This window comes from Tupaia chinensis, unplaced genomic scaffold (assembly GCF_000334495.1).
Source record: "Tupaia chinensis unplaced genomic scaffold, TupChi_1.0 Scaffold147369_1, whole genome shotgun sequence".
NCBI lineage: Eukaryota > Metazoa > Chordata > Mammalia > Scandentia > Tupaiidae > Tupaia > Tupaia belangeri.
In genome coordinates this window covers 70,481-92,599 of record NW_006207220.1, presented here as the reverse complement: position 1 = coordinate 92,599, position 22,119 = coordinate 70,481, and the positions used below count along the sequence as shown (strand labels likewise).

Here is a 22,119-nt window from a genome sequence, read left to right as displayed (position 1 = left end):
GGTCGGTTTCAGAATAGATACATGTGCACACACACATGCATTCTCGCTTTCACTCTCAAATATATATATACCCCAGTTATTACTCCTTCTAAAGACAGAGGAGCCTGCCACTGTCCTAAACACATAAAACTTAACAAGGTTTCACTTTCAGCTATTTGAAGGTAACAGAAAATAAACAGTGCTGGGTCACAAGGCTGAAATTATACTGGTAGAGATTCACCTCACTGGCCTTTGACAAGAAGGATCTGAAGACACACCGGATCACTACCAGAGAAGGGAGTTCCTTGTACCTGAGCAGGGACTATATAGCTAAACTCATCTTCAGTTTGAGGGTGGACTTGAGTGAGATTTATCAGTAACTACAAAAGAGTAGGCTCAGCTCTAAGGACCTTAGATCCTTGGGTTGATCATTTGACCTTCAATATGAACTGTGGGAGTTTTATTTGACTCATTAATGGAAAAGATACACAGCATATTTTGAGATTTCAATACAAATTGTATTTTAACCAACTGAAACTTCTTTAAAATCCTGCATGCTCTGGTCTGAATATAAAGGGTACTCTCCAGGTGTTTTTAAATTTTTCCACAGCACTTCCACATTCAATGTGTCATTTAAGGTAGGCAAGGCAGGAATTTTGGAAACTAGAGGCTTAGAAAGATAACTCTCCTAAGAACACTTGATTGTTAAGGGGAAAGCCAGGGTCAAATCTAGGTCTTTAGATGTTCGTGTATTTTATTCCCAGTGCTCTCAAAAGAAATTAAGAAAACATATTCAAGCATGACCTAAGGCATCATAAAACAAACTTCTGGTCCTAGATCTTTTCTTGACTAATCAGTAATGGTACACAAACTTTTTTTCTTTACAAGTGGTGGTCACAGTAGTGGTATGGTAGCGGGTATTTGATTAGGGATTGTGCATAGATTTCATATTCGTATACACTCTGGTCCACTGTCTATATTTGCCTAAAGTCGTGGGTGAAATGATTTTAAGGATGAATCCCAGATCGGTGATATAATGCTCCTGTCTGCCATAGGAAAAGAGTAGAGCATTTGGACTACTCTAAAATCTCATCTTATATCATGTGCTCGGGTTCTGGATTTCTGTTTCAGAAAGGTAAAGAAAACAAAAAGAGAGAAGAGGAGAAGAGAAAGGAGAGGAGAAGAGAGAGGAGAGGAAAAGAGAAAGGAGAAGAGAGGGGAGAGAAGAGAAGAAAGAAAAGAGAAAAAAGAAAAAGTTAAAAAGAAAAGAAAAGAGAAAAGAAAAGAAAAGAAAAAAGAAAAGAAAAGAGAAAAGAAAAGAAAAGAAAAAAGAAAAGAAAAGAGAAAAGAAAAGAAAAGAAAAAAGAAAAGAAAAGAGAAAAGAAAAGAAAAGAAAAAAAACACAAAACAAAATGCAACTTTTGAGTTTCTTGTTCACCATTTGACTTTGTTTTCCAGGTGCGATTTGAGGGTTTGATCTCAAAAAAGAAAAAAAAAAAAAAAAAAGAAAAGAAAAGAAAAGAAAAGAAACACAAAACAAAATGCAGCTTCTGAGTTTCTTGTTCACCATTTGACTTTGTTTTCCAGGTGCGATTTGAGGGTTTGACAGGAAACGTGCAGTTTAATGAGAAAGGACGCCGGACCAACTACACGCTCCATGTGATTGAAATGAAACATGATGGCATCCGAAAGGTAAGGACCACCTTTGCTTTCATTTCATCTTTGCAAAGGCTCTGGCTGGAGCTGAGGGCCCTGGGAGCCCACATTTCCTGAACTGGCTCTTTGAAGAGATTCAGGCAACATGGATTCTAGCTCTGCCACTAACCAGCTGAGACTTTGGGCAAGACAAGGTCTCTGCTCTGAGAATTGACTCACTCATCTGCAAATGTCGATCAAATCTCCACTTTTGTCTCAGGATTTTTGTAAAAAATCAGGGCATAAAAAAAATACTTTGAAAATAAACTAGTACATGTTATATCAAATATCACTGTTGTCCTGGAGGGTTCTAAAGTAAGAACTTGAGAATGATAAAGTTACCATATTTTCTTAATCCACACTTGGTTACATTCACTCTATTTTCCATAAGAAGTGTGTGTGTGTATATAGTTAAAATTCTTAGAATAACCTTTAAAGCCTTGGAATAACATTCAGTCTTCTACCAGACCCTATATGCTCTGACCGCTGCCAATTTTTTCAAACTTGACCCTTGATTCTCTCTTCCATCCTGTCTACATTCCAATCATTCTGATGATCTTTCATTTCCTTGAATATTTATGTTCTTTCTCACGATAAACCTCCACACATGTTCCCTCTGCCTGGAGCTCCCTTCAACCCCACTTACTCTTTTTCCCAGCCAATTCTTCCTCAGCCTTCAGCACATGAAGTAAATATCATTCCCCAGAAGCCCTTTCTGGCTTCTCCTGTTATATCCCACGGCAGCCTCTACTTTGTGCATGGCCAGCATTGCATTTCCAATTCGCTGTGGTGGACTAGGGTAGTGACTAAGAGGCATTTTACAGTGTGATATAGAGCTAACAGGGTGCTGTGGAACAGAGTATTGGCTCTGGAATCCTCCAAACTGAATGCTGGCCTCACCACTTATTAGTCTGGGACCCTGGATGTATTATTCAGACTCTTTGAGCTTTAGTTCTCTCACTGAATAAATGGGAATCACCATAATAATGCTGACCTCAGGTCATTGTGAGGCTATAAAGATCTAATTGTGTGCAGAACATGGCACATTAAAAGCTAAGTCTTGGGCCAGCAGTTGGCATGGAGGTTAAGGTGACTGGACCTGGTAGCCTGAAAAACATGCTGGGTATGTTTGCATGTATGCCCAAAATATCAAGAGGAGAATGAAGTCAAGGGATTGCAGCATGGCCATCCGCGCTGGGGCATTGGGTCTTAATGTCTCAACTCACTCCATGCCTGTATTGTCCAATACACTTGGCACTAGCCTCAAGTGGCTATTTAAGTTTAATTTTAAATTAATTAAAATTTTAAAAACAGTCCTTCGTCTGTAATAGCCACATGTCAAGTATTTAATAGCCACATGTGGTTCATAGCTATCATTTCAGCACAGACATAGAACGTTTTCATCATGAAAGAAAGTTCTATTATTCAGTAGATGGCTGTGCTTACACTTATAGCCTCAACTCCCTTAAACCTATCTTCTTTGCTCTCTTACCTCATCTTCTACTTTCTGGTCTATCTCAACTCATCCCATTCATCAAGGTTGTGTTAGGATGCTATAACTAATTACTACGCACAAATTTTAAATGTTCCAGTTGGTCATTGTACAACGCTGTACATCAGAAGTCTGACTAGGTTCTCATTGGGTAAAGTCAAGGAGTTAGTAGGGCTGTGTTCTTTTCTGGGGGCTACAATGGAGAATCTCTTTCTTTGCCTTTTCCAATTAGAATCTTTTTTTTTTCCCCTAGAGGGAAATTACAGCATACCAGTTAGAATCTTCTAACCAGAACGCCACATTCCTTTGGCCATGGTTACCCTTCCTCATCTTCAAAATCAACAACATCATATTTCTCTGACCCTTCTACCCTGGTCATTTCTCTCTGACCACAACCAGAAAGGCCCCTTTTTTTCTCTTAATGCCAGAGGGTGCAAGTACTTTCCAAAGAGAGTGAGGAGGCAGAGAACGTGTCTCCCTCACTGAGGCCTGGTCATACCGCAGTCCTCGTTCCTCCAGTCCTCTATCCCATCAAGATCTTGGGCAAATACGCACATATACCTGGCATATTTTTCAAGCTGCTGGAGACCAGGATTTGAACCATGGTCAGCCACATCAGATCTGGCTCTCACCCCATAGTGTTTAAAACTGCATTATGAGACCGGCCTGAGAAGAACTTGTGAGTCAAGTTTTTAAGGACTCATGTTATTGGGTTGGGCTCACCCTAATAATCCTGAATAATTTCTCCAACTTGAGGTCTATAATCTTAATTATATCTGCAGTGTCCCTTTTGTGATGGAAAGTAACTAGTCACAGGTTCTGAGGACTGGAGCATGGACATCTTCAGGAGAGCATTATTCTGCCCTTGCAGCAACTACTTGCTCTTTTCTAAACCATGAGCAACTTGAGGGCCCCCAGGGCCCATTTTCCACCTCCTCTTGAGTACACATCAGTAATCAGGTAGACCTACTACCTACCTTAATCTTAAGTATGTACCAAACAAGAGCACCCTGTTGGACTATGAATATAGACCTCGGGAGCATACTCACTTTTCAACCAACCCTTAGAATGGTATTGTACAAAGATACTCTCTGGGAACAAAAATCTACTGTGAATGATGCCTGTCTGGAGATTGTCCAAATCTGAGTTCATTCTTTCATTCTTGTAATCCCCTATATACTACATCATTTAACTGTAATAATACTCAACCTCTGCATCTGTGAAATGGAAACAGATCATATTTGCATTAGCACATGATCACTGTTCAGGGAATGTTACCTGTGTTAGTGGTTCTTGACAGCAATGGTAAATTTCAAAGCAGTGCCATACAGTTCAAATTACTTGGGTCATTAGAAAAGTCGTGATGTATTTTTGCATAGAAAAACATAGAAAAATACATCATAACTTTTCCAATGACCAATAGAAAACACTGGGATGCCTTCTTTATCCCTTTTAAAGCATTTTGTTAGGTAGTATGGTTATGAAAAGTATCAGCCTTAGTGATACGACCCCTGTTTCCACATAGAGAAGCTGATGCAGAGAGGCCTAGAAGGCTGCCTAAGTTCTCATAGTAAACTATGGTTGAATGGAGACCTTAATTTTGTCCCCTGACTCTCCAGCCCAGGTGCATCCTGCTGCAGTCACTGCCAAAGCTGAATGAATCACAGTGAGAAAATCAGGATATGTCTAATGGCTGACAGGCAGGGGGAAGTAGCTGCAGATATTGTGCTGCCCCTGGAAGGCACCCATGTGACCATCTCCCCAAGCCTTCTTTCTTTCAGATTAGAAAACTGGTAGTATAAGCCCCTGCCTTCCAGATGGAAATGTACATATTGTAGCTTTCTTGTATAAGGTCTAGAGCAGGCAAGCAAATTGCTCCTAGATAAAATGTTATTGACTGTGGACTTGGGCTACCCCTCAGAATCCTCAGAATGGCCTTTTGTCCATGGGGGAAAAATTGCTATTTCCTGGTGGAAAAATTTGGCATTTTTATACTATGTACGAATAGTTGTGTGTTTGTCAAAGTTAAAATGTGGATATTGATCTGATTTTTCCCCCTTTAATGTACCAGAGTTGTTTAATATAAAGTCAGCCTGTGGATATTGATCTGATTTTTCCCCCTTTAACGTACCAGAGTGGTTTAATATTAAGTCAGCAATTTCTAGACATTGGTGGTAGACTAGATATTTTGGGAACATTATGTGACAAGTAGGAATAGAAGACAGAGGGGCATGCTGGTTAAGGCACTGGATTCCCACATGGATAAAGTGGATATTGATCTGATTTTTCCCCCTTTAACGTACCAGAGTGGTTTAATATTAAGTCAGCAATTTCTAGACATTGGTGGTAGACTAGATATTTTGGGAACATTATGTGACAAGTAGGAATAGAAGACAGAGGGGCATGCTGGTTAAGGCACTGGATTCCCACATGGATAGATACGGTTCAAGTCCTGAACCCAGCAGCTTGAAAATCATACCAAGTGCATGTGAGTTTGTGCCCAAAATTCTACAAAGAGAATGAAAGAAAAGTGAGGAGGAGAATGGGTGGTGTGGCCATCCTCTGGGGGATTTTGGGTTATTTCTCACTTTTCCTGTCTCTGTCTTTCTCCAGTGAGCATACACGCTTTATGGAAAAAAAAAAAAAAAAAAATCAGACTTGTTTTCAATCCTACCATTGTCTAGCTGCATGGCTGTCAGCATGTCTCTTAGCTTCTCTGGGTTATTTAAATAAGGGAGATAGGTTAGGCTGTGAAATCCCTACTTCCTCGCAGCTCTGACTTTATATACCAAGACCATGCATTGGACTTTTACCAGCCTCATTTCCCTAATCTCACTGTTCCTCTATCAGCTGGACCTCAGTATCTGCTGCAGAAGTGGAGTTTCTACTGAGACTTTGGTCAGTAAACTGCCCTTTGGTGGGTGTATTGCATCCAGGACCAAAGGACCCAGGCCTTTTTAATGACCCCAAATCTTGCTCAGTAACTGTTAGAAGCCTTCTTATTGCTTCAAGACTTACTCTTTATGAAGAACTTCTCAGAAGGTATTGCAGTGTGAACACATCCCCATTGGAGGGTGTTTTCCCCTCTTTCTCTTTCTCTTTCTCTTTCTCTTTCTCTTTCTCTTTCTCTTTCTCTGGGGAGCACACGAGCTCTCTGGCAAGTAAAAAAAATAAGAAGTAGAGGCACTCTAGGAAGATTAGTGATTCTCAAACTTCAGCAAATAGAAAAATTACCTGCTGGACTTACTAAAAATGTGGATTCTGGAATTCCTGCTCCTGAACCTTTTTCGTTTGGAAAGCAGAACCTTCTGCATTTAAAGCCCAGGGATTGGCACATTTTAAAAGCCTCCTCCCAACCCTGTAGGGTTTCCAGTTGATCCTCTAAGGGGTTTGGTGAGAAATGTTGACAGAATGGTTAAGAGCGTGGGCTTTAAGGCAGACAGATCAGGATTTAAGTCTCTGTTATAGTCTTTTCTAGGCATGTGACTTCAAACAACTGATTTAGTCTTTCTGAGCCTCAGTTACATCATCTCAGAAAGGGGGATAACTCCCCTTCACCTCACAGAATTGCCGTCAGGATTTTACAAGACAATGGCAATTACCCCCATTGCCTGTAGGAAGAGATTCAGAAAAGTAGACCGGATGTGGGGTGCATCAGCCACGTTAGTTCATTTGTTTGGATTTTTAAATTCCCTTCTGTAGACCACAGGGATTTTATGTCAGCATTGCATTTGGGTAAGTCAGGCTGTGCAAGCCCATGGAATACGGAATGGGTAAGTCAACCAACAGAAATAACAGAGTAACCTTAAAATCTACAAACAAATGGTTGTGCTTTATTTTTCAGATCCCAAGGCTGTTTCTAAACTTATTTTCCAATGACTAAATCCTTTCTGAGAATGTGGGCTTAAACATTCTTTGTTTATAGGGGATCTGACTTTCAGAAAATCAATTCCTCTACATCTATGGCTTTGGGCCTTTTACTCAATCAGCCTCCTTGCAAAGTAATTGCTCGGATATTCAAGGGTGACCTAGTTGTACTGGTTTCAGTGAATACTGGATGGTCTTACCTGATGTGGATAATAAAAAGGAGCTGCTTCTTCCTGAACAGGAGTTTCAGGAAAACCCTCCTGATCTTCAGACCTGTATCCTGTTCACTCCAGTGCCAACACACGCTCTAGGCATCTGGATCCAATTTGACTGAAATATGTGTGCCCTGAGCATCCATCTTTCATCAAGTTTAGGGATTACAGACACCAAGATCGGCATTGGTTCTACTAAATCTGCATTCCCAGGAAAACTCATTCAGAGATACCACTTCACTGCTGGGTACTGACTTAGGGATCTCTAGTTGAATAAAACACCTCACCAAATTCTGGTATAATCACAAATTGTGAAAGGGAGTGTGTAAGAAAATTTTTCTTCCATCTTTCAGGAGACACCATTGTTGATGTAAGCATCTTTGTCCCCTTTTATTAGACCTAGTTGAAGTCATCGACTTCTCATTTAAACTTGACCTGAGTTCTCTGCCCTGAATTTGTTATTCCCAGTTATGACTCTACCTGTAGCTAGAATGGAAAGACTGGACAGGAGAGAAGACTATAGTGACCCAAATTCTTGCTTATATTAAAAGTAGTCTTCTAAAGTCCCAAACAATTCCGGGCTTTCCATTCCCTATGTCCTTTGTAAGCTTTTCTTTAAATCCTCACCACCCAGTCTGGGACACACTGAGTAATATTAAAGCTCTAAGACATAGCTTTAATCCAACTACTTCTCTCCCTTTCTACTGCCGAGCCCAGAACCCAAGCCTCCTTTAAAAACTTCATTCAGTAGCCTCCTTTCCAGCCACATGTCCACATCTATGTTCTTGTCCCTCCACAAGGCCATTTTTCACATGAAATGGGACAATAATTTTAAAATATGCATCAGTTATTTTGTTCCTCTGTTGAAAACTCTTTATCAGCTTTCTGTTGCTGGCACGACATGTATATCTCCTTACCTTGGCCCTCAAAGCCCCAGGTGGTCCTTTTCTCTGGCATCAGCTCTCATCCCTCTTTCTCCAGCTCTTTAGTCTTACACTGGCTTCTGTGTGTGCATTCACCCATCAAATTCATCCTTTCCTCTGGGCGTTCCTACTTGCCATTCCTTTACCTGGTATTCTCTGTCACTATATTTTCATGTTGTGTTTCTCCTTGTCATTCAGGTCTCAGCTCAAGTAAAGTCACTTTATAGAGCCTGTTCCTGACAGAGGGATTTCTTTTGGTGGTGGTGTTATTTTTTAGGGCTTTGCCACAGGGCACATGTGCTCACTAGAGAGAGACAGAGAGAGAGAAAAAGTGAAAAAGTACTGCCTATGGAGGAGGGGGGGTGGTCATGCCACAATCCCCTCTCCATTCTCTTGTCAGGATTTTTGGCATGCACACACACACATCCGGTGTGATTTTTTAAGCTTCCAGGTCCAGAATATGAACCATGGTTGGTCCTGTGAAAGTCTAGTACCTGAACCACCACACTACCTGCTTACCCCGTAACCAAGCTTTCTAAAGTAGTTCCCACCTACCTAGCATTTTTTTCATAGTACTTAACTCTTCTATTATATTTTTGATTGATTGATGTAGATTGAGGTTGACAAATTTCAACTCACAAACCAAATTCAGCACACCACCTGAATTTCGATTGTTTTTGTGTAACCCATGAGCTAATGGTTTTATACACCTCATTAGCTGATAGTTTCATAGAGTCTATGAGCTAACAGTTACATTTCTAAACAATTGAAATAACCCAAAAGAAGACTGTTTTGTGTCATGTAAAAATTACATAGAATTAAAATTTCAGTGTCCATAAAGGTTTTTTGGAACACAGCTGTGCTCATTTGCTTATATAGTATCTGTTACTGCTTCTGCATCTTAAGAGCAGTGGTGAGTAGTTGCAACAGATTGTATCATCCATAAAGCTTTTTACTATCTGGCCCTTTAAGATAAAGTCTGCCATCCGCTAGCCTGCATATGTATTGTTTTTATTCCCTGTTCTTATCCTCCTTGCCACTAATATGTCTGCTCTCTAAAAACAGGGACTATATTTATATTATTGTATTATTGTTTGTATCCTCATTGCCAAGAATACACTGACACATAGTAAGCACATGCGAGTAAATGGCTGTATTTTTTTTAAATGAGTAACATTTAAATAGCAATTCATTGAATGTTATTGAGCAATCAGGGAATGCACTACTGTGGTCCATAGTTCATAGATCTGCCAGCAAATAAGGGAAAAATGCTGGTAAATTTAATAAAATAATACCTTCAATAAAACTCAAAGTTACACAGAAAATTCTAATGTCCAATCATTTAAGTGTGCTGATTTAGATAACCCTAGTTGCTATAACAGATCAACTCTGAAATCTCAAGTGTTCAATGTAATAGAAGGGTACCTCTTGTTCACTCAATAGTTAGTTTTGGGGCCAGGGGTTGTGGATGAGACTCAGGCTTATGAAGGCTCCACTGTCTATTTGGGTCTTTCTGACTGCCAAGATCCAGCTAACAGATGGGGAAAAAGACAATGGAAATTGTCTGCAGATTTGGGGGATCAATCTGGGAGAGATGCACATCATTTCTGTTGCATCCCACCGACCTGAACCCAATCACTTGGCTCAACTCGGTACAAAGCAGCCTGTGAAATGTAGTTGCTGTCTAAGTAGCCACTTGCCCCCAGCATCATCACACTGTGAAAACAAACAAGACTACTTGGGGTCAACTGGTTGTCTGTTCTACTATAAGCCACTTGCTTTTTAGAAATTAATTAGAACAGATCTTGTTTTGGGAAGGCAAGGGCTGTAGGTTCAGAGGCAACCTGAAGCTATCAATGTATACATTTGATTTGATGACTGTGCAAGGTAGATCAATTGAATTTGCAGTTCTATGATCATCTCCTTCTTAGACTTCATCCACTTTTTGAAAAATCTGAGCTCATCTAGACTCATTTCCTACATTCAAAGACTCTTTAGAGATAGATGGAAACCAAAAGATCAAAAGTTATAACTGGCCCCAGGAGAAGACTTCTCACTGTCGGAATTGTTTAAATCCTCTCCCAAATGGTGGGTCCCAATCTTTACCAAACTACTAACTCTGATTGACTTTCAGATAGAATCAAAGTTTCTGCATATCCTCGTAGAGAATCAAAGTGCTGCATAATAATCCAATCCTTTTTCCAAAGGAAAAAAAAATTTTCTCTTATCTCCAAAGTGTAATGTCGCTTCAGAAATCTTTGCCTGGTTTCTTTTCATCAAACTGTAGAACCAGATTTCTCAGTCTATTAGCTTACCTGAGTTGCAAGATGAGGTTTGACATCACTTAGTCTCTACTGACCCTGGGATTGCTATGTTTTATTTTCCTACAGGTGTTAGGAATAAAATAAACTTGCTTATGGTATTTAACTATTCTAATAGCTCTCGACATGAAGGTAACTATGAGCTAAGCTACATAATATTTTTATGGGTCTCAATTAAGAGTAGTACTATGATGTTCGTTTTAAAGGACCACTGTTCAAAAAAGTAAAGTCACATTTTAAGATGTATAAATCTGGTCTACACAGACTCATGCTGCCTTTTTTTCTTTTATCAAAATAACAAGGTTTTAGGGTAGTTAATAGTGTTTTTTAATTTTTGAATGGTTTATCCTGGAACATTCTGTATGTAAAGAAGGATTAGATTGTCAAATGAGTTTGGAAATGCCTTTTTTGGAGGTTGATAAGGTTCGACAGTAAATGAATGTCTTACAGGATAGAAACCTGTTAGCCTGGAGTATAGAAAGCATTACTCCCATGCATATCATCCTTTATCTGACTGACAATATGAACCGTGTATTATGCTAATGATTTTACATGTGCTAATTCATTTAGTCCTCACAGCAGCCCTGTGAGGAAAGTACTGTTGTTATTTCCATTCTACAGATCAGGAACCAAGGCCCAAGAGGTCAAGTAACTTTCCTGAGATCATACAGTCAGTATTTTAGGAAGCCTAGCTTTTAATCTAGGTCTGTCTGAGGCCACAGACCAATCTCTTGACAACCTAGGCTTCTCTTTTTAAAAATAATTCCTCTTAACATATTGAGGGTTTTAGAGGAATTAGTTGCATGCCAAAAGCAACTTGCTCTCTACTGATGCCTGTACATTTTCAGTAGAAACAGCTAAATCTGTGGACTTATTATAAAAAGAAGTAAGAAATGAGGGAAAGGAGAAAAGGAGGAAGGAAAGATTGAAGAAAGAATGAGAGGGAAGGGAAGGAAGAAAAAAAAAAGAAAAAATAGAGGAGGATAAAGGAAGGAACAAAAACAGTTTAATATTATCTATGGTAGGGAGGAGGGGGTCATTGTATTTAACATTCTCCTGAGTTAATATCAATCTTATTAAACAATCCTACCTTTGAGTCTGTGAGACCAGAATTCTGTGCCCTGCCATTTGATACAACATATAACCTATGATCACAAGTTAGATTATTTGATTTCCCTAAACCTAAATTTTTTCATCTGTAAAACAGAGAAAATAGTCCCAAAGCTGTCATAATATTTGCATAGTATGAATATCAAAAGAGTTAAAAGTGTCATGAAAGTACTCTGGAGATTAAAACAACCATACACACACACACGGACAGACACACAAACACCCACCATGTAATACTGCCATTGTATTTTAAGTATTAATTTTTGAGCCAGAGGTCTCCTTATAAAAGGGAAAAGCCCAAATAGATCAAAAGCAGAGCTGACTGTTGGAAGAAGGAGGAGGAACCTAGAACTCTTCCCTGACCCACTGCCCACCTTTTTAAATCATTAGGGGCCCCACAAGGCCCCCTAGGGTTCCCTGAACCACCATCCAAGCAAAGCTAGGGAGGTAAGACTGCACTGGGGTCCTGAGCAAGTCCCCTGATCTCTGTCTCCCATTGTGTAAATAAAACGAGAGAGTAGATGAAATGATTTTCCAGGCCTCTTTCAGCTCTGACATTCTGGAAATCTAAGTGTCTGGTTCTTATGTCATTATGGGGAAATTCTCCTTCCACGTTGACTAACAACATCCACACAGGCGGCATCATGCACCTGCCTGCCTGAAGGTAAAGCTTGGCACAGTGTCCTGGGAAACACGCCCCCTCAGCCTCTGACCCGCCTCAGCAGCAGCAGGGCCCACTGACTCCATTTTGGGTCACAAATGCCTGGATTCATCCAACATGTTCTGAGATGTTTCTCTGAGTAAGGATGTGCTGCACTAGGACAGAGGCACAAGTGTGAGAACAATTCAGTCTTGTCTAAAAGGAGCGTGGGCACCACAGAGGCTCAGGCACAGGCATGCAAACAGCTAGACCACAGAGGCACTTGGGCAAATGGGCACCATTCTGCGGCAAGGGCCATGGCCCTGGAGTCAGCTCTCCTGGTTTCAGACCCTGACTCCACAACTCTGCTGTGTCCTTGGGGAAGTTACTTCACTTCTCCACGTCTCAATTTCACCACACTTAGAATGAGAATAATAATTAACTATCCACTTCATAAGATTTTTGTGAGGATAAAAGGAGTTAAAACATTAAAAAGTACTTAGTAGAGTTTTTCAAACACACTGAGCATTCAATAAATGCTAACGAGTATGCTTGTCAGTCCAGGGTTGAATCCCCTCTTAGCAAGAACAGTTCAGCGGTTAAAGTGGTCTCTGGAGACAGATTGCAGGCTTCCAGGCCAAGCCAGCCATGTTCCAACTGCAACACCTTGGACAAGTTAACACGTTCCCCCAAGCCAGATGGAACGGCATGAAAACTATGAAGCACTTAGCCTCTGACATAGCAAGAACATCATCAGTGCTGGCAGTTGCTGTTGTTAATGGTGACAATATCACAAGGAGAACTGTTTATTTCCAACTGAAAGAACTGGGAAGGACATCACAGAGAAGGTGACATCTGAACTGACCATTTGGCACATGCCTTGGTTTTTGTGAGCCTGAGCCAAGTTCTGGCTGTTAGTAGATGCACTCATCCCTCTTTCCTTTCTTCCCTTCATGTCTATGGCCAACAAAGTGATTACTAAACAAAACACAATTGTCCGGGAAGCATAGGTTTAGAGGGATGTGTGTGTGTGTTCATTAGCCATGTCGTTCTGCATTTCTCAAACCTTCCGGGAACTCCTGTTGCCTTTAGGATATATTTTTACACTGCTTAACCTGATCTTCAAAGCCCTCTGCTGCGCTCTTGCCTTATCTGTGTCTCCCACCCAGGATTCATTAAATGTATGAACCTGCACAGATTCCTGCCTTCACACCTTGGCTCATACTATCCCTGACCTGAAAGAGGTTGGGCCCCAGCCTATCCATCTCTCATTATCTTTTTTTTTTTTTCTTAAGATGTTTTTGCTATAGGGTGCATGTGCTCGACAGACAGACAAAGAGAGACAGAGAGATAGAAAGCGAGAAACCACCCCCCAGAGGGGATGGCCATGCCGCAATCCCTTCTCCTCCATTCTCTTCTTGGGACCTTGGGCACACACACAGGTGCCCGGCGTGAGTTTAAGCCACTGGGTCCGGGACTCGAACCACGGTCGACTACATGGGAGTCCAGCGATATAGCCATTATGCTAACTGCTGGTCCCATCTCTCATTATCTTAAACTCCATGTCTTCCTGATGCCCTTTTCCGCTGTGTAGCATCCCATGCTTGACTTTTGCTTCTTTGAACTTGTTAGCCCCACTCACTTGTCACTTCTGGGCCATGTGGATGTGGCTTCCCAAGTAGACCAGAGGTATTCTCAGAGCATAGACCATTTCTTAGATTTCCTTTAATCTTTCTCAGTCTTTCCATGTACACCTTGCTAATGTTGTAGACCAAAGCCTTGCACACAATAGGGATTTGATAAACATTTGCTGACAGACTTTAAAAAATGAGTCAGTACAAGTAACCTGCTGATAGTTGAGAAATTAGTGTTGTCAACTCTTACTTTACTTGCTACTGCACGCTCAGTGTTATGAGAGTTGGTACTTGCAAATAAGCAATAAAGGATAACATAATCATCCTAGGAAGTTATATCTGAATGGGAAAACACTGTTAACCTAAACAGAAAGTAAGAGAAATATAATTACATTTAATGTCTGTATTAACAGGATTCCAAATGCAGTTCAGAATGCACTCAGTGAAGGGAAGGGTTAAGAAGCATTGAGGGAAAGTCTTGGGGGAGAGGGCTATGAAAAACTGTAGGGAACTAAATCCAGTCCTGGCTTGCACTATACTGAACAGTTTAGCAGGGTAAACAGGTAAACCCATACCCCTCATTTGGGGCAATTTTCAGACTTATCCCATCACAAGGAGCATCTTGCCTCTTGTTGTTCCTGTTTACTGATTCTTTAGAGCCTGGTGTGTCCAACACAGCATGAGGCAATGCTGAGATCCTTGCTTCCCTGCCTGTGGTATTGACTGGTTGGCCCACCTCACATATCCACCTTGTTTTCATTAACAGATCGGTTACTGGAATGAAGATGATAAGTTTGTCCCTGCAGCCACCGATGCTCAAGCTGGGGGGGATAATTCAAGTGTTCAGAACAGAACATACATCGTCACGACAATCCTAGTGAGTACTCAGACCTGCACTGAGGTGACTTGGGATTCAAGCTAATCAGTACAACGGTATTCTACCAGATGCAAAAGCTGGTCATTTGTCTTTCCAAAACTATGCCATCAGTAGAAAGATAATCGAAAAAGGGATACCTTGAAAATGAAAGGTTCTGGGTTTTCTCACTACTTCCTAGTCTCACTTTTACTTTGTACCCTAAAATAAGCTTCTTACTCCCCCCCCTTTTTTAGAGGTTTTTTGCTATAGGGTGCGTGCACTCACCAGACAGGCAGAGAGAAACAGAGAGACAGAGAAATCCCCCCCCAGGGGGGATGGCCATGCCACAATCCCTTCACCTCCATTCTCCTCTCGGGATCTTGGGCATGCACATACACACGCCTGGCGTGAGTTTTAAGCCACCGGGTCCGGGACTCGCACCGCAGTCGACTACATGGCAGTCCAGCGACATAGCCTTATGCCAACTGCTGGTCCCTTCTTGCTCCCTTTTGAGCCAGTTTCTTCACATGTAAACCATAAGGAGGAGATTAAATTGTACTGGTTTTCATACTCCACCCTCCCTCAGCAGAAGCCATTTTCAAAAAAAAGTCACCTGAAGTCCAGCACATAAAGTAGATACAATTGAAGCTATGCTGTGATCTTCAATGACTGATCATGAGAAAGCTGGAGCCTATTCAGGGTCTACTTCCCCTTAATGGTGCCCCCAGAGGTATCTCTAAAAACTACAAGAGCTCCTAGAACATACTTCAAAAAGCTGTGCCTTACATCTCAGTGAAGATCCATTCTTATCTTACCAATTTGCTTCCTTAAATCCAAGAAGTTTGTAATTGGACAGAGAGGGAGACCAGAAATTCAGAAGGTAAATTGAAAGGCTAGAAATACTTGCCCAATGTTATTAACATTGGTGACATCCTCCTCTGCCATCCCAAAGTCCTCTCTATCCATGGGTGAGCTCCTAACCCACATTCTCTGTCTCCCCATTTCTCTATCAGGAAGATCCTTATGTGATGCTCAAGAAGAATGCCAACCAGTTTGAGGGCAATGACCGCTACGAGGGCTACTGTGTAGAGTTGGCAGCAGAGATTGCCAAGCATGTGGGCTACTCCTACCGTCTTGAGATCGTCAGTGATGGAAAATATGGAGCCCGAGACCCTGACACAAAAGCCTGGAATGGCATGGTGGGAGAGCTGGTGTATGGAGTAAGTTCTCCCCATGGTGTGGAATTGACAGGCAGAGGCAGAGGGTTTGAAGATAAATCATTTGGTGGTTTGGTGGCCTTTCCTACAGATGCTTATTAGATCCTATAATTGAATATCATTTCTGCTGAATAAATCAGTCATCCAAAATCCAATGTCTTAAGACACTCTCTGTTTAGGTTCCTGGTCCCAGCTCTCTCAGCCCCAGTCAATATCTTGTAACTTCAGTTTATCATTGTCCAAACCAATTGACAGTTATAGTTCCAAGAGCAAGTTTCATGAGGCAGACTGCTTAGTTGTCACTTTGCTACACACAGTAATTTTTGGTCCCTCAGTATAAATTTCTTCTCTGGTATTATATGCACCTGGATCCAACCTAACCTTCTAGTCATATCCCCTAGATCTTCTCTCTTACAACTTTCAGTTCAGCTAAACTTTCTCTACACTGTATTCCCCAAAACACTGCCTTCCATTCTCCACTCCTAAAATCCTACCCCTCCTCCAAAACCTGCATCAAGCATTTGTCACAGGTGTCATTTCTTTATCCCCATAACAGAGTGAACTTCTCTTTTAACTCTTCTTGCCCTCCATGTAGAAGTTAGTTTCTGCTTATTTTATGGCTTATCCTGCCTTGTACAGTAGTTATCTCAGTAGTAGGGATAGGTCTGCTCCATCTTTGTATCACTTCACCACATTTGAAATAACTCCATGTACAATTGCCGTAAAATCTTCACTAAACTGAAGCCGTTTTGAGAAGTCACTAAAGGCCCTGCATTCTTTTAAGTGTTTAGGGAGTCATTAAGTTAAAGATCAGAACCCTATCACCAAGGATTTTACCATTTTATAGAGTAGGAAAGACAATGAGAGAGACTACCAAAGAACAGCATTGACTTGGGCAATCTAAATTAGAAAGTTCAGATAACAAGGTACTATGAGTTTAGCCTTCAAAAAGTATATGGAACTTAAAAAGTGGCCACATTCAAATAGAAAGGCAGACCAAGAATGTCTATTGCATAAACTATAAGATGGTAGTGGAAATAAGTAAAATATGAGAGGAGAGAGAGAAAACACTGATGGTTTTTGGTTTGTTTTTAAGAGATTTTTGCTATAGGGTGCATGTGCTTGCTGGAGCGACAGAAAAAGAAAAGAAAGCAAGAAATCACCCCTGAGGGAAATGGCCACACACAATCCCTTTTCCTCCATTCCATTCTCCTTTCAGCATTTTTGGGACACATGCATGTGCATGCACGCACAAACACACACACACACACACACACACCCTTCATTGAGTTTCAACCTGACAGGCCTGGGACTTGAACTGTGGTCAGTCATGTAAGAATCCAGTGATGTACCATTATGCTATCCGCTGGTCCCAACTCTGATGGATTTTCATTGAAGAGTAATCAGGGATATGTTTGAGTAAATGCCCAAATTTGATCATTACAGGATTTATACATGTTTTAAACATCACACTGTACCTATCTGATAAATGTGCACAATTAGCATGTGTCAATTCTAAATAAAGTAAAACAAAAAAGGAATGACAAGGGGAAGAATGTGGATTAATGTGATGGGCACTGGGAGATCATGAAAGTCCTTGAACTGAGTAGAGAAATAGCAAAAGGCCATGGGAGAAGAATCTCTTGCCTACATGGAAGGAGCCCACCATGGCTTCACTTCCAGGAGCTGAAACTCTCTGAGTCTTTGAGCTGAAGCATATACCAAGCCCCAGGCTGATGCTGAGTACCAAACAGGATGAAAAAATGATAGAGGGGTATTTGAAATATCATTGTCTCATATCAGGGCAAAAATAGGCATGATGACAGTAAGAGACATATCTTATACAAAGTGAATTCAAAAAAGAAGAGAATGAAGAAAATCTTCCTGGACAGGAAGCTGGGGAGGGTAACTTTCGAAATGACTTGTGGAGGACGTCAATGAGTTAAGGAATGGGGTTTATATCTCCCCTTTCTTCATCCCTCCTCAGCTTTTCATGTTAGAAAGCTCCATTGATGAAAAATAGAGACCCCGGATGGTTCATACTAAATCTGGAAGCTGGTTTCCATGGGAACTTCCACCAAGCTCTTAAGGTCATCCCCATGGCAACTGCTGTAAACTTTTCACCTTCTGCAGCATTCATCTTCACCTTCACCTGTGTAATATAGTTTCCTTAGTAAAAATCTGTGATCTGGATGGCACAACGGTATGATCATGTAGAGGACAAGCATCCCCAAGGGTCAGCGGTCAGTGGGAGTCACTGACTCATCAAGCCCAGATGGACTACAGTTACCTCTGGATACCTCTGCTGCCGGCCCTGCCCTCTGCCTCAACCCCTCTATCTGCCCAACCATCTGCACAGGGCAGGACTCTGAAGACTCCATGATAGTACCAACTAGCCCTCTCTTAGTTGAACGTTCCTTTTCTGTTCCCCTGAGAAGAACAGATGGATTTGGGGAAGTATCTCTCAACCACAAATCACCAGGAAGGTCAGAAAAATTCATTCAGAGTCCTCTAAATTTACTCTTTCTGTCCCTTTTAAGTAACTAAGTCAATCAGTGTCTCACTTATCCTTCTTCTGTCTCCTTGTTCATAACAATGATGGCAGTAACATTTCATCACATAGTATGTGCAGTTCTATGCTAAGCACCTTATACACATTCTTTCACTCCTCAGATCAATCCCATAAAGCAGACATTATTTTGTACATTTTAGAGATGAAGACACTGAGACCCAGGGAAGTTATGTAACTAGACAAAAGCACAGCTGGTAAAAGCAGAGTCAGGACATGCAACCCTCACTTTTATACTCCGTGCTGGGACACAAAGCCTCTGTAGAAATCACACCATCCAAATATTGGACTGTAAATCCAGCACTCAGTGAGAGCAGCCAGTGTCAGCATTTGCAGATGCCACATGGATTTTTTTGCTTCTTGCACAGAGATGGCTCTATGCCTTAGACACAGGTGTCTTTCCTGTCTGTCCTTAGCCTTGCTGAAGCAGAAAGAGGGTGGGCTTTGCAGAGCACACCTGGATTTGAGTTCTGACTCTGCCAAATGACTGGCTGCCTGACTCCTCCAAGGGTCACCCCTATAAACACAGGGAAAATGAATTCTTTATCAGAGGGCTGTGGTAGGGGATATTCATCTACACGGTGCCTGGCTCAGAGTAGATCTACATTTCTGGCAGTTTTGTGTACTTCTTGCTTTTTTTCCTACCACTTCAAAATTGTGTACTATTTCTCTGCATGATTGTTTCTAGACATCAAATATTTCGTCTTTAGGTTTCTTGGATCAGTGGTTCTCAAAGTGTAACCCTTTGATCAACAGCATCAACATCACCTGAGAACTTGTTAGATACATAAATTCTCACATCTCACCTCAGACCCAGTAAATCTAGAAACTCTGTCATCTGTATTTTTCGTTTGTTTTTTGGTAGCAGTTTTTGCCTTAGGGCACATGTACTCAGCAAGCTGGGGGAGGCAGAGAGTGAGAAATCACCCCTCCAGGGCGATGGCCCTGCCACAATCCCTTCTCCTACATTCTCCTCCTGGGATCTTGAGCATGCACACACATGTGCCCTGTCATGAGTCTCAAGCCACTGAGTCTGGGACTCAAACCACAGTCAGCCATGTGGGAGTCCAGCAACGTAGTCACTATGCCATCTGTTGGCCCCTGTCCTCTGTATTTTTAAAAGTCTCCCAGGCGATTCAGGTGCATGTTCAAGTTTGAGGGCCATTATTCTAAGATGTCAGCCTAAGAAAATAATTTTTGAGTGCCTATAAAATGCTCCCACTGCACAGTACTCTCACATGTTTAAAGTATTTTGACCCTCACAAAGCAATTCTGTGAAACAGGTAAAAGCAGAATTAGTATGCCCCTTTTAAAGGAGACATTGATATTCAAACTGACAACTGTTTTGCTTGTGGCTACAGAGTGAGTTGCAGAGAAAAGCATCCTGCTCTTAGATCAGCTCTGTCCTTGCCGGGTCTTGTGAAGCATCAGGAACTACCTTAGGCAGTGGAAACCAACTCCTGAGGCCCTTTCCTCAGGATCAAACAAGTTAAAACACTGCTGCTTTGCACAAACCACCTCCTTTCTCTGGACCTGAGTGTGGCAACTATAAAATGAGGTAGTTGAATTTAGCATCTCTCTCTGTATATACATCCTACACACTCAAATCCCTTTTGAGGCTTAGAGAAATAGAGGATCCGTGGCAAATAATTTGGGAAATACTGTAACCTACTTGCCTCTCTTGGAAATTCTCAGTTCATAGTGGTCTTTTAAAGGTTCTGAGAAGTTCTGCTCCAAGTAACCTGTTTAAATTCATGTTTTCCAAACACATTTATTTTTATGGCATACTTATTACTATCCTTCCAGAAATAATGTTGCATGGAACAAATTTTTGAACTGTTAAATGAACTAAGCATTCAGATGATGTGGTTTTACGATTTGTCAGTGTATGATCTCTTATTAACTCACATCAGGGAGCATCGAACAAACTTGTTCAATATCTTTAACCCTTTCAGAGCTGGCCTTCATCCATCTCCCTTCTGGGTACCTCCATGTCATTTCCATTACTTCTCTCTCCCATTCCTTTTCTGTGTTAGATTACAAAGAATAGAGTAAATATCTTCACCCTGGTACTGATTTACAAGTATTTATAGGAAAATTGTCAAAATTTATGCAGTGGGTGTTGTCAGGGGAAACCTGGCTCTACCTTGCTTTATGGAAAGTTCTTTTGTATAAGTGAGAACATAAGTCATGCCGAAGTCAGCCTTTATATTCCACCTAAAGCACTTTCTTGGTAATCTCAACCAATGGCAGCAATTATTATTGCTTAGAGGAAGTCTCTAAGCCACAGCTGGCTGATAGCCCTCATCTATATAGCATCTGTCACCACCTCACATCTGGACCATTGCATAGCATGTTAAAAGAAAGCCACTCACCCCAAAAGGGCCTGGCTACCAATGTCTCTCATTTCAGACATGACCATTGTGGCATCTGTCCATGGAAACTTAGATTTCCAGGATCTCCTGGTCCCAGGCCAGCAGAGCAGTGATTTTCCTATTGAGTAAATGCCAGTGCTTCTGCCATTTGAGAGAGGTAGGAAAGACAATAGCTAGGCCTGGTGATTACACCTGCTGAATGCTCAATAATGAACACTTCTTGCAAGCTTTTCCTGGTCATCTATAAACTAAATGTAAAATTTAAAAAGTTTGTGCATATTTTCTTAGCAGTCTTCCTAAGAAAAGAAAGAACTGCTATCCCACTTTATCTTTCTATCACCAGGCTTTTACTCGCATGTTTGTCTCCTCCTGGAATGCCACACTGTGCCAGAGTAGTCTGTCAAAATCCCACCCTTTTTCTCATGCTAGATTTGTCACTTCTTCTATGACATAGTCCCTGATCTCCATGGTCAGAAAGCATTTTTCCACTTTTTAGACTAGAAAATTAGGTGTGTGCATGTGTGCATGTGCGTGTGTGCGTGTGCATGTGTGTGCACATGTATGTATGTGCATGTGTGTGTTTCAGTCTCTCCTACTAGTTTCTCATTTCCTGAGTGTGGGGACAATAGTTTACCTACAGCTTCCAGCCAAGGCATACTCAGAATATTTCTTGGGTTAGACATGACTTTACCACCTTATTAGCCAGGAGGATCTCGGTTGCAGCTGAAAGAAACCCTATTCTAACTGGTTTAGGTGAACAGAAGGATGGTTCACTTTCTTGGCAACAAACAGAGGAATTATTAGCATGTGTCCGTGTGGAGTCCAGAGGACACCTGCATTTAGAGTGGCTCAAAAGGTCACACTAGGGATCATAATCTGCAGCTCTCAGCTCCAACTTTTCAGGGATCCTTCCTGTCTTCGGTCCTATGCCATCCTTGAACAAACCATTCTGGCCAGAGGAGTGGAGCATTCTGATTGGCCAGACTTGAGTCTTGTACTTTCCCATGTAACCTGAGTGATCAGCCCCATTTCAACTGAGATGAGGGAACAGAGAGGCTCTCCTACCTAGGAAAGATACATGGCATCTGGTCAGGCAAAATACCTGCTTACTTCTTGCAGGACAGGGAAGAAGCCTCTGACAATTAGAACTATCCAACAATGGGATAATCTGCCCTGTAAGGGTTTGAGCTATTCATCCATTAGCAATAACTATTTTATAGAGGAGGAAG

The 22,119-nt window shown here is 41.4% G+C and overlaps 1 protein-coding gene across 1 annotated transcript in view; it reads left to right on the top strand.

Moving 5' to 3' along the window:
- Positions 1-22,119, top strand: part of GRIA1 (glutamate ionotropic receptor AMPA type subunit 1) — a 298,513-nt gene that overhangs the window by 220,728 nt on the left and 55,666 nt on the right. Inside the window, exons 8-10 of the mRNA XM_006169676.2 lie at positions 1,567-1,671; positions 14,640-14,750; positions 15,743-15,949. Of these exons, the coding sequence (XP_006169738.1) occupies positions 1,567-1,671; positions 14,640-14,750; positions 15,743-15,949 (423 nt within the window). The remainder of the gene's footprint in view (positions 1-1,566; positions 1,672-14,639; positions 14,751-15,742; positions 15,950-22,119) is intronic.